Source organism: Oncorhynchus mykiss, chromosome 2 (genome assembly GCF_057628025.1).
Source record: "Oncorhynchus mykiss isolate SJ-2025 chromosome 2, ASM5762802v1, whole genome shotgun sequence".
Taxonomy (NCBI): domain Eukaryota; kingdom Metazoa; phylum Chordata; class Actinopteri; order Salmoniformes; family Salmonidae; genus Oncorhynchus; species Oncorhynchus mykiss.
Window position 1 is genome coordinate 44,843,831 of NC_143023.1, and position 12,784 is coordinate 44,856,614.

Sequence of the window (12,784 nt, forward strand, 5' to 3'; positions counted from 1 at the left end):
AGAGCATCATGAAGAACAAGGAACACACCAGGCAGGTCCGAGATACTGTTGTGAAGAAGTTTAAAGCCGGATTTGGATACAAAAAGATTTCCCAAGCTTTTAACATCCCAAGGAGCACTGTGCAAGCGATAATATTGAAATGGAAGGAGTATCAGACCACTGCAAATCTACCAAGACCTGGCCGTCCCTCTAAACTTTCAGCTCATACAAGGAGAAGACTGATCAGAGATGCAGCCAAGAGGCCCATGATCATTCTGGATGAACTGCAGAGATCTACAGCTGAGGTGGGAGACTCTGTCCATAGGACAACAATCAGTCGTATATTGCACAAATCTGGCCTTTATGGAAGAGTGGCAAGAAGAAAGCCATTTCTTAAAGATATCCATAAAAAGTGTTGTTTAAAGTTTGCCACAAGCCACCTGGGAGACACACCAAACATGTGGAAGAAGGTGCTCTGGTCAGATGAAACCAAAATTGAACTTTTTGGCAACAATGCAAAACGTTATGTTTGGCGTAAAAGCAACACAGCTCATCACCCTGAACACACCATGCCCACTGTCAAACATGGTGGTGGCAGCATCATGGTTTGGGCCTGCTTTTCTTCAGCAGGGACAGGGAAGATGGTTAAAATTGATGGGAAGATGGATGGAGCCAAATACAGGACCATTCTGGAAGAAAACCTGATGGAGTCTGCAAAAGACCTGAGACTGGGACGGAGATTTGTCTTCGAACAAGACAATGATCCAAAACATAAAGCAAAATCTACAATGGAATGGTTCAAAAATAAACATATCCAGGTGTTAGAATGGCCAAGTCAAAGTCCAGACCTGAATCCAATCGAGAATCTGTGGAAAGAACTGAAAACTGCTGTTCACAAATGCTCTCCATCCAACCTCACTGAGCTCGAGCTGTTTTGCAAGGAGGAATGGGAAAAAATTTCAGTCTCTCGATGTGCAAAACTGATAGAGACATACCCCAAGCGACTTAGAGCTGTAATCGCAGCAAAAGGTGGCGCTACAAAGTATTAACGTAAGGGGGCTGAATAATTTTGCACGCCCAATTTTTCAGTTTTTGATTTGTTAAAAAAGTTTGAAATATCCAATAAATGTCGTTCCACTTCATGATTGTGTCCCACTTGTTGTTGATTCTTCACAAAAAAATACAGTTTTATATCTTTATGTTTGAAGCCTGAAATGTGGCAAAAGGTCGCAAAGTTCAAGGGGGCCGAATACTTTCGCAAGGCACTGTATCTCTACAAGTGTTTTCATGTTTGATTGTTGGGAATGTGGTTTTAGTCTGACAATCAGGGTGGGTGGGTTTTCTGTTTTTATTCTATGTTTATTGTTGTTTCCTTCCGAAAGAGACACATAGTTCAGTGTTAAAAATAAAGTTTAAACATTACCTGACTATTTACATATGCGGTATTACCATTCGGTCATATATTTGAAATCCAACCTATGCTTAATCCACTAAAATATGTCACATTCAACATGAAAGGTCTTAACAGCTCAATTAAGAGGAAAATAATGTATACATAACTTAAGAAATGAAAGGCTGACATTGTGTTTTTACAATAAACTAAAGAAGGACTGGGTAGGACAAGTTTTTGTGTCCTCTTTTAACTCCAAAGCAAGAGTAACTGCAATTTTGATAAGTAGTCACATCCCCTTCTGCGTTAACAACACCATCTCTGATCCCTCAGGCAGGTTTGTTTTGGTGCAGGGGCATATGTTTTGGAGTCTTGGACCCTATTGAATATTTATGCTCCTAACTTTGATAATCACATGTTTATTCAGAATGTCTTCCTTCAGGTTGCTCAAGCACCACCAGGATGGCTACTGGCTGGAGGAGATTTACATTTTTGTTTAGATACAGTTCATGATAGGTCCTCTGATAAACCCTCCCTTCTTACCAAAGTCGCCAAGCTCACCATGTCAATCATGAAGGATATCAATTTACTAGACATCTGGAGACAGATACACCCACAGGATAGGGACTACTCTTTTTATTCACACACACACACACACATAACTTTTTAGTATCAACCCAACTGTTTTATAGAGTGTTAGATACCTATTATCTCCCCAGATTGCTTAGTGACCATTCTCCTCTAGTATTATCAATCTTCATTCCTACCAAGGTAAATAGAGCATATACAGTAGATGGAGACTAAATTCTACACTGCTGAAGAAACCTGAGCAGATCAATAGTTTTACTTTGACAAGCAAACCCTCTGCTCCTGACAGTTTCATCCTTTGAGACGCATCGGAAGCCTATCTGAGGGGACAAATCATTTCCTATTCTAAAAGATTGAAGAGAAAACACGGTGCTGAACTGAATGTCCTTGAATCTGAAATATCTGAGTTAGAGAGAACCTACCAAAGAGGCCTGACTAAAGATCTATACAGGCTTTTGGTGAATAAAAAAACTGAACTATAATACTCTGAACACACATGAAGTTGAAAGGGCCATCACTAAATCAAAACAGCGTAACTACGAGCTTGAAGAGAAAGCACACAAAGTATTGGCATGGCAACTGAGCAGAGGAAAGTAATAGGACAATTAATGCTATAGACACTCTTACTAAACATATATTTTTTCACCCTACTGAAATTAATGATACTTTTAAAAAATATTAAAGAGCTCTACACTTCCCAATCAAGAAATGATCTATCAGAGATCAACTCTTTTCTCTCCTCTCTCAAACTCTCACCTATCAGAGGAAGACAGAGAGCCCCTCAGTGAACAGTTCTTAGTCCATGAATTGTGGAGGCCATTAAATCCTTACCTTCTAATAAATCTCCTGGGGAGGATGGTTTCCCTCCAGAGTTCTATAAAGAATTTAAGGAGCTGTTGGTACCCTACCATTCCTTAAGGGAACATTTTGACATTTGCTGTATGGTTAGTGAGAAAGTCCATATTGCAAATGTACGGTCCCTTACTAGACGTCCGAAAACGTTTGTAAAATTCGCGGTCGGCGTCGGGCCGTGCGGTAGGGCCGGACCTACCGGGAAGTCATCGAAGGAACTTTGTCGGACATTCGGTTTCCGTTTTATAAAATAAACAAGTTTTGGACCATTTTTCCGCTGTCCCGGAAATTCCCACAAAAGGGCATAAGGAATCATATGGCAATTTGGCAAAACATCGCGAATCACGACGGGGCCTTATCTCGAAAACGGAAAATATTTCGAAGCCGAAACTTGGTGAGCGTAGGTTTGGCATAATGGGCAGTTGGCCCCGAACAAGATGGCGTCTAGGCCTCAACGATTTTTGAGTTATGGCCATTTCTCTGGGATTAAAGGTCCAAAATGAAAATAGAGAAATAATTTTTCCATTTCACGTCAAAGTCAAGGAGCCTCCGGTGTCAATAAAAAAAGAACCAGCCATTTATCTATCGTCATTTAAGAGAAATCGTACAACGAAAAATTGGTGATGTTCAAAGATAGGTGTTTTTTTTCAACAGTTACAGATCCAGTTGCGGGGTGTTCATACGAATATTTTTAAAGTGTGCTGCGGAGCTCTGCGAGATTTCTGTAATTTTCTATGATTTTCTGAAATAACACACACATACTAAACCCTCCGTAAATAACTCAGTTCTTAACGTAAAGACTTAAAACTCAGGATTATGTAAAGGCATACCCCAATCAGGATATGAGTTTATTTATAGCTTCCTGTGCTAACCAAACGTGCCTTAAATGGTGTCATAGTGGCTGTTTCCAAGGGTTAAAAAGGTCAGATCTTTTCAAAACTTCATATGTGTGATTAGGCAACCCCCATAAACTGTAAGTCAGTCATTTCTCCCAACAGATGTCAAAGAAAAGCTCTCACACACACACACACACAGCAAGGATGGAGTGACAAAGTGCGGTGCTTAAAGACACAGAGAGCAGGCAATGGCATTACCATAATCCCTAGGCCGTGCCGAGTTCAACGAGATATCCCGCTTGACCGTAGCTCGCTCGGTCTAGGCGCAGCGACCATTAGAATAGTAGGCCCAAAATGAAGCCTGCCCCACAATGTCATTTGATTTTGGGTGACAGTGAGAGAACCGTTAGGGTGAGAAGAAAAATTCCACCACAGGAATGTTCCTAAGGTCCTCCCGATCTGTGCAAGCCTAACCTTGACCGTATGGCATTAACCCTTAACATTAAAACAGGGTTTTTTGATCTCACAGATTACAGTGTCATCTCTCCCCATAGGAATACATTGCCTGCACCCCTAATTTCAACCTGAAGTTTATATGGGTTATGAATGCCGTATGAACCTGTCTTCGGTACCAGTCCATCAGGCCACTATGAGGTCTACCTGTGTTGATTCTAAGCTTCCTGGACCAACCGGAAGTGGTTAAAATCACCCTAAAAGTGTTTACCCATACCCTGCCTGCAGTTTGACAGACATAGTGCATTCAACCCTGTGTAAATCAGTCAGTTCTTAACGTAAGGACTTAAAACTCAGGATTCTGTAACAGCATACCCCAATGAGGATATATGCTAAAAAAGAACCGTCAGACCTAGAGTTCCGAAACTTTCGAAACCTGTTCTCCGGTCGATGGCCCATATAGACAGACCCCAACGTTTCTGTCCGATAGTTCATTCAAGGACCCCGTAGCAAGTCATGGAAAATAGTGGATTTTCAGCACCTATTAGGGTTTTTCTCGGACACCAAATGACCTATCGAGCCGAATCGAGCCGAAACTTGGGATTCGGGGTCGCCTCAGCTAGGTCAACACATTACATAAGAAATGGACCCGCAGCTAGAACGTAACTACGTGTTTTATGTTTTTTTTTATGGTTTGAACCGAAGGCGTTGTGAATTTTGGGCCAGCTCTGAAGTATGTAATAGTTGGCTACTAAACAAGTTGAAAAAAGTGGGTTTGGTGTCAGTTTGTATCAGTTTGGTGTCAGAATGATATCTAATTGACTGATGGACTCTTGTCCACTTGACTCTTGTCCATTTGCAATATGTTTAAACAGTGAGGTACCATCACCAAAAGCGACATTCTGAAATCTACCCTAACGAGTGATTGAGATGAGTTCATCGGGCCAGTCAATTTCACATTCCTGCAGGATTTTTATAGCATGACAAATTCGTGATGGTACCTGCCCATTAAAACATATTGCAAATGCACAGTGACTTTGAAAAAGTAAGAAAACATAAACAAATGGACATAATGAAATCACCATTTTTGTATTTTTGGGTTACCAGTTGCACAACAATGCACGTGCATATTACAAATGGACAAAACATATGCCTTATGCGCATGTAAGTAAAAAAAAAAATTATGATAACAAAATTGGACAAAAGTATATTCATACAGTTCTTACACATGTAATTGACAAAAAAATCGAAAGAATTTCGAAAAACGGTCCAGAAAGCACTTTTTTAAGGGGTGATAAGTTTTTGACAAAAAAAATCATTTTTTCAAAATGTTGCTTTTGGATGTTGACTTGGGTTGCATTTCCAATATGAAAAACGCCGGTGGAGCTCACTCGCCCCCTGTTGGATTTTTGAAGTGTTACAACTGGCAATTGCCATGGCATTTGCAATACACTTTGCACAAATCAACGCCACATTGGGTGGTATTGGACATCGTGTAAATGGTTTGTCCAATGCCAATATGTTGCCATTCATTTTTGTCCATTTCAGGGGGGTATTCCCTTACTTAAGGAGTGACTTAAAAAAGCCGGGGAAGACAACCGCTTTACAGATCCTTTTCTCAAGCAGTGATTACAGTAATTCACAGGAAAGGGAAAAACACGCTAAAGTGCGCCTCCTACAGACCAATCTCTCCCCTTAACACAGATTGTGAACTGGTCACCAAGATCCTATCTAAGAGACTGGAGTCATGTCTTCCCATGTTGGTCAACCCAGATCAGACTGGCTTCATAATTAATAGATTGTCCTACAATAATCTCAGAATGTTCCTTGACATAATTCACCTTGCTAACAAAAACAAAATACCTTGTCACAGTCTCCTTCAACACCAAAAAGGCCTTTAATAGGGTTGAATGGCCATATCCCTTTTGCGTCTTGGAAAAGTTTGGTTTAGGGACTGTGTTTGATATTTTGATAAAGTCACTCTACAAATCTCCTAAAGCTAGGATTGCTTTGAGGTGGGCCCCCCCCATAACCATAAGTTATCACTTTTTGTGGACAACCTTATATTATTTCTAACGAACCCAGAACATTCCCTCTCTCTACAGATCTTATTACAGTACTATAGTTATTTCTCTGGATATAAGGTCAACTTTGATAAAAGTGAAATTTTACCGTTGTCTGTCTTTGACCATCAAACATAAGTTTCCTTTTAGATGATCGCCAATTGGCTTCACATATTTGGGCATAATGGTGGATGGTAACCTGAACAACCTCTATATACTCAATCTGGCCAGTTTGTTGCAAAAGGTGGAGGGTGACATGTGTATGAACTTGCCTCTCATCCTACTGGGTAGAATAATGTAATTACAATGAATGTCCTGCCCATATTTCTATATTTGTTTCAATCTCTTCCTATCCCTGTTCCCGCAGCATTATTTTCCTCTCTCGACAAACTGACCAGACTTTTTATCTGGCACAACAAAACCCCTAGGTTTAGCCTGGATAAACTGACCCTGTATTATGGTCAAGGGGGCTTAAACCTCCCCAATTTCAGAATGTACTACTGGGCTGCACAGTCTAGATTTCTAGCTCAGAGGTTTGACAATGATCCTTCTCCCTCATGGTTAAACATTGAAAAGTTTGAGGTAAATGATGAAACTGGGGCAGAATTGTTCTACAAATGGACAGGAAATATATAAAAACCATCACAGACAACCCTTTAATTATACATACAGTCCTGTCATGGTGCAAACGGCATGAGCTGTTCAGATGAGAGTGATTTCTTTCCCCTAAAACCCCTCTATGGAACAATAGATTGATTCCTATGTTTTTCAAGAATAGTAACTTTAGACCATGGTCTGATAAGGGTATCACTCTTCTGGAACATTGTTATGAGGAGGGAATTCTTATGTCTTTTGAACAGCTGAAACAGAAATACCACTTGTCTAAAAGGAACTTCTTTAGTTACTTACAACTACGATATTTTATTAGGGTGACTCCCAAGGGACAATGGAACCTACCTTAGATGTCACCTATTGAACTATTCTGCCATTCAGACCAACCACTGTTCAAGACCGATTTCCCATGTTTACGATGTTCTTATGTCAGGACTATCACTGCCCGAGCTTGATAAACCCTGACTTAGATGGAAAAAGATCTGGGTATTAATCTTGATGACCTATGCAAGGATGGTGTTACATCCACACTGAACTCCAGATACAGACTGATCCAGTTTAATTTCCTCCATCAGCTCTATATCACCTCATCTAGATTGCAGAAGTTCAACTCTCTCCTCCCTATGTTTTAGATGTGGCTCAGATGAAGGAACATTCCTCCATTTCACTTGCAGTGTTCAAAATTACAGGGTTTCTGGCAGGGGGTATGCGATACCATATCCTCAATTCATGGGGTTGCATTCCTTTTAGATCCGGAGGTCTGTCTACTGGGTAACTTTAATATTCCAATCTTAGGCAAAGCTATACTATAAAGTTAACAGAAATATTGCTAGCAATTGCCAAGAAATGTATGACCTTGAAATGGAAATCGGATTCCCCCCTGCCAGTTGCAATGTGGCTATCAGAAGTTAAAAGTTGTATTCCACTGGAGAAAACCAGTTACTGCTTGAGGAATAAGTTAGAGACGTTTTACAGAATTTGGCAAACTTTTATTGATTATATGGATAATCTCCCCTCCCCTCACATCACATTGATTTAATCTCTATATAATCCTCACGTAATGTTTCACACATAATGTATAATATGTAGCCTATGGCAGGTGACCATATGATCCAATGTTTCATTGTGACTTTTATTTATTGTACCTTTGTGTGTGTATATATACATATATATATTATTTTTTTTACACTCATTTGTTGTCTTGTAAGGTTATTGTCACTTTGTTTTATTGTTGTCTAATATCTTTTCATTTTTGTTTTGAATGTTCTTAATTGGAAAATGCAAAAATAAAATATTTAAAAATAATTAAAAAACGACCAACAGCCATTCATTCAGCTTAGACCGCCATCTTGCGGACAGGAAGAGAAACACAATACAGTGTGCGCAATGCTACTAAAAGTACATTTCTACAACGTTATGGTAAAATTTAAACCAAAGTAAATGGTACAATGTATTTAGAATTTAACTTTTTACAGCTCCTAGACTGCATCTTTTAAAACTGACCATCTGTGTTTATATGCAATATATTTGTGGCTTTCTTCAAGTCTTCTGCATTAGATGGAGCCTTTGAGACATATCCTTCCATAACACAATGTGGTCAATCCATTTTAAACAGTCTATGGGCCAATTATTACATGGATAATTTAAAGTGAACACAATTGATACATTATTATAATTTTAAGCACATTCAGACATTAAAAACCCACACAGACATCCAAAAAGGTGTACTTTACACCATGTCGAGTTTATTTTACAGTATTTCAGAATATCTTTAGGTAAACCATTTTTTTTCTTTTTTCCCCAAAATGTTATATCAGTACTGCCACATTTTCATAAAAATAGTTGTTCACTTCAGTCTTTGAAACTACAGTATCAATGGTGCAGTAAACCATATTTTGTAAGAATACAGCTATACAAGGTGGATTATACATGGTTAAGACGACACATGTATACTGAGCTTAATGGTAGATGCATGAACATGTCATCCTTCAGATTTATCATTAGTCAACTTTTTTTTCTGTATACAAAATCACTCACAACAGGCAGGCAGGGGACAGCCTCAAGTGATACACAGAAGGCTCAGTGATATCGTCCGCGTTCCTCGCTGACTACATTGGAGACACATGCCAGATCTCACAATGACTGGATAGGTGTTTAACATGTCACCTAACCACATACTATGATAAAGCAGTCTGATGCCCGACTGCACAGTCTATAATGTGGCACACAACCATTGGTGGCCTGGAACACGACCAGTTTCAGTTTTAAAAAATACCACAGAAATGACATGTTTATCATCTGGACTGGAACACTGCACTCAGTCTAGTGAATCTGCATTGAGAAATATGGTATGAGTCCTAATATTTGGTGCAAACATGGAGGGCTCTACATGTCTACGGCTAGCCTCTGCTACAAGCTATACATCATCCCCATAAGAAAGCCCAAAGTCCACTTTACTCAAAAAATGTATTTAGGCACCCATGAGATGATGACAAAGCTAGTAGGCTATAGAAGTCAGACTTTTCATAATTATTTTGTGGCACTGTGAATTTGGGATGTTTCAAAATGTAATCTGGCCCTGTTAGCCAAAAAGTGTCAGTTGGCTTACACCTTCACACTAGCCACTTACTGTATGGCGTGCTGTCTGATATGTGTACTGTATACTGTACAGTATACTGTAATCTCTCAAACCAATTTTGCATTCTGCTCACTCATGCAAAAAAACCCCGCTAGCGATCGCCAGGTTAACAGCTCTGCTCTACTTTCACTAAGGCACTCCGCCCCACCTCATATCCCATGTATCCTTCTGCTCCTCAATGACTCATATGCCTCCCCTCCCACAGTGGTGTGGTTCATGTAGCACAGTAAAAGGCATAGACATGGGAAATATAGAATGGGCAGCTAGAGTTCTCTGTTTCAAGTGCTGCTGATACATAGCCCATCTAAACATGACCATAGAAATAGAATCAAGATTGTTTATTTCTATGAACATGACTGATTGCATGATTGATAAACGTTGTGTATTATGACTCACAGAGTTCCTAAACAATTGGATTTAAACACCTTGAATGTTCCATTTGACTCAGTAATGGAAAATTTTTAGTAAATTACGCAAATACACAACTGTTAGCTACAGGTAACTGCGAAATAATGAAAACACTTGAGTAAATGAGGGATACAAAGTATATAGAAAACAGGTGCTTCCACACAGGTGTGGTTCCTGAGTTAATTAAGCAGTTAACATCCCATTATGCTAATTGTCATGTATAAAAATGTTGGGCAGGCCAGTATTTTGGCCATTTGGCCCATCATCAGGGCACGAGTGGTCACTGAATGGTTTGATGATCATGAGAATGATGTAAACCATATGTCATGGCCGTCTTAGTCACCAGATGTCAACCCAATTGAACACTTGTGGGACATTCCAGAGCGATGCCTGAGACAGCATTTTTCACCAACATCAACAAAACACCAAATTATGGAATTTCTGGTGGAATCTATGCCAATGTGCATTGAAGCTGTTCTGGCTCGTCGTGGCCCAATGCCCTATTAAGACACGTTATGTTGGTGTTTCCTTTATTTAGGCAGTTACCTATACCCAGTGAGGATGTCAGCTCTATATTCTACTTCTAGAAGAATTTTGAGTCCCTGTTTGATGATGGTGGTTCATGCACAAGAACACTGAGGGCCGATTCCTCTGCCCAGGCATTGCTGAATGCCTGGATTGGTATTTTACGCATCAGCTAACTGCATCATATGCTACAGCAATCTGCCAGTCAATGACACAGTCGATGACGTGGCACGCAACCATTGGTTTATGCACGTAACGTTTGAACAGGGGCATGTGACCTGCATCTAGTCCCTTGTCAGCTGACTCCACACAGAGTCTTTAATATGTAGTATATAATAGTAGTATATAATAAAAGGCCATGGAAATATGAATCTTAAAATATGGTCCCGATATGTTTTTTTTATGTTCTTCTAAAATGTACCTACAACAATGCATAAAAAAAGCACTAGGCATATTTTTGGGAGATGACCAAATGTACATATTTTTCACATTTGTACATTTACAGTATGTACGATATATCAATAGGCATGTATGATGTCTGTCGACAGAGCTCTGTCCAAAAAGGTTCACCTTTCAGAAAGATTTTAAATTAACATCCCTCCCTCCGTCTCTCTCAGTTCTATAATCTCATCATTCTCTCCATTGCACAGAAAGTTAAACGATCGGCAAACGACCTCAATATTCCAATCTCTCTTTAGATAAGTGTCATCCCATCAGTGGTTGAAACTGACCATCCATTTTAGGTCTGATGGGGTTGACTGGTGAAACTAGGAACATGTCGATAGCTCACCTTGCCCAGACCCAAAGAGCCTAGTGGGATAGCAATGGGATTTGTATCATCAGGTTTCAAAATGGCTACCTGGACTAAAGTGTTGAGTTGAGCGAGTCCTCTTTTTGTTTACACACACCAGCTGTAAAATGTCCTTTGGTTTTGAAGGTGATGGTTATAATCATCTTGAAAGAGGGAACAACAAGAAAAAGATTTCAAAGAGTGAGAGAGAGAGAGAATAAAAGATCCCTCTGGCATCTGATGGTGTGAGTGGTACGTAGGACTTGGGTGCCTATGTACAGCTAGCCAGTCCAACCCAGTCAGAATCCAGTCGGATCCAATGTAAACCAGTCTGATCCGGATCCGTTTTCCCTGCTGACAGTGTAGGTCCAGGACCTCAGGGTGCCGGGCAGTCTGTCACCCTCAGGTGGGTTCCAGGGCCCTAGGAAGGCGGCTGCACTCCTGCCTGCAGGGCCATCCATGGTTTGAGGGGAGGCGGCAGAGCCCCTTCCTCATCCCTTGGCTGGAGACCTCTCAGCTCAAACCCCTCCTGTAGGTTCACACGTCCCTCCCCACGGACCCAACTGCCTCCGTTCAGACTCACACTCAGGTAGGAAGAGTCCCAGGGCCATGCGGCGGTGTTTGGATCCTGCATGGGTGGGTGCTGCTGCTCTCTCTCCTCTCCGCAGACCTCCATCTAGCTTTGGGGGGCCGCGGCGGAGGTTGGGGCTCTCGGGGCCCCTCCTCCAACTCCTCAGGCCACTGCAGGGTTCTTTGCCCACGGACGGTGCCCCTGGGCTGGGTGCACCTGCCACCTATAGCCCCTTTCGTGGCGCTGGGGTCTGGAGAATGGGCTGCCATACGCGATGTGGCCTCTAGAAGGAGCTGGTGGGGGGAGTTTGGGGTGAAGGCTGGATGGGATGAGAATGATGAGGTGGACGGCTGCTGGGGGTCAAGGGTCACTTCCTGCAGGGCAGAGAGGGCTGGAGGAATGGCCTCCCAGGGGGGGGCACTGTCTACTGAAAGAGGAAGAGACTCACACTACAGGTTGATACGCAGTGACAAGCACACACACATGCAGGCAAGTACACACACACACACACACACACACACACACACACACACACACACACACACACACACACACACACACACACACACACACACACACACACACACACACACACACACACACACACGCACACACACCTACAAAGCTGATCGTTTTGCCTATGAATAGATAATGATAAAGATAGGATATGTATCTTCATCCACACCCAGATCTCTGTTCACACACATACAGCTACAATATCATCACCAGGACAGTCAGGACTATAAAGATATAGATCATTATGTCAGCGTCCCAAATGGCACCCTATCCCCTATATATAATGCACAACTTTTTTTTACGAGAGCCCTATGGGGGAATACGGGTGCCATTTGGGATGCACATTGTGTGTGACAAGAGTAACTTTCTGTGAGTGAAGAGGTGTGTGTGCATATGTGAGGACGGCCCTGGCCAACACTGAGAGCAGTTTCACGCTACTGAGAGTGCACTTCACTGCACACTCAACCGTGGTGGTGGTCCTCTTCAGACCTGATTGTTTTTTCTACTGAGACCACCAGAACCAAGCACAAGCCTGATTGTCTCAACAGAAAAAAACAGATCTT

At 41.3% G+C, this 12,784-nt stretch overlaps 1 protein-coding gene across 1 annotated transcript in view; it reads right to left on the reverse strand.

Annotated features, from left to right (window-relative positions):
- Positions 1–8,498: 8,498 nt before the first annotated feature.
- LOC110501618 (membrane-associated guanylate kinase, WW and PDZ domain-containing protein 2) overlaps positions 8,499–12,784 on the reverse strand; it is a 292,550-nt gene continuing 288,264 nt past the window's right edge. The window contains 3 exon segments of the mRNA XM_036949610.2: positions 8,499–11,621; positions 11,624–11,764; positions 11,767–12,132. Coding sequence (XP_036805505.2) covers positions 11,434–11,621; positions 11,624–11,764; positions 11,767–12,132 — 695 coding nt within the window. The 3' untranslated portion in view covers positions 8,499–11,433.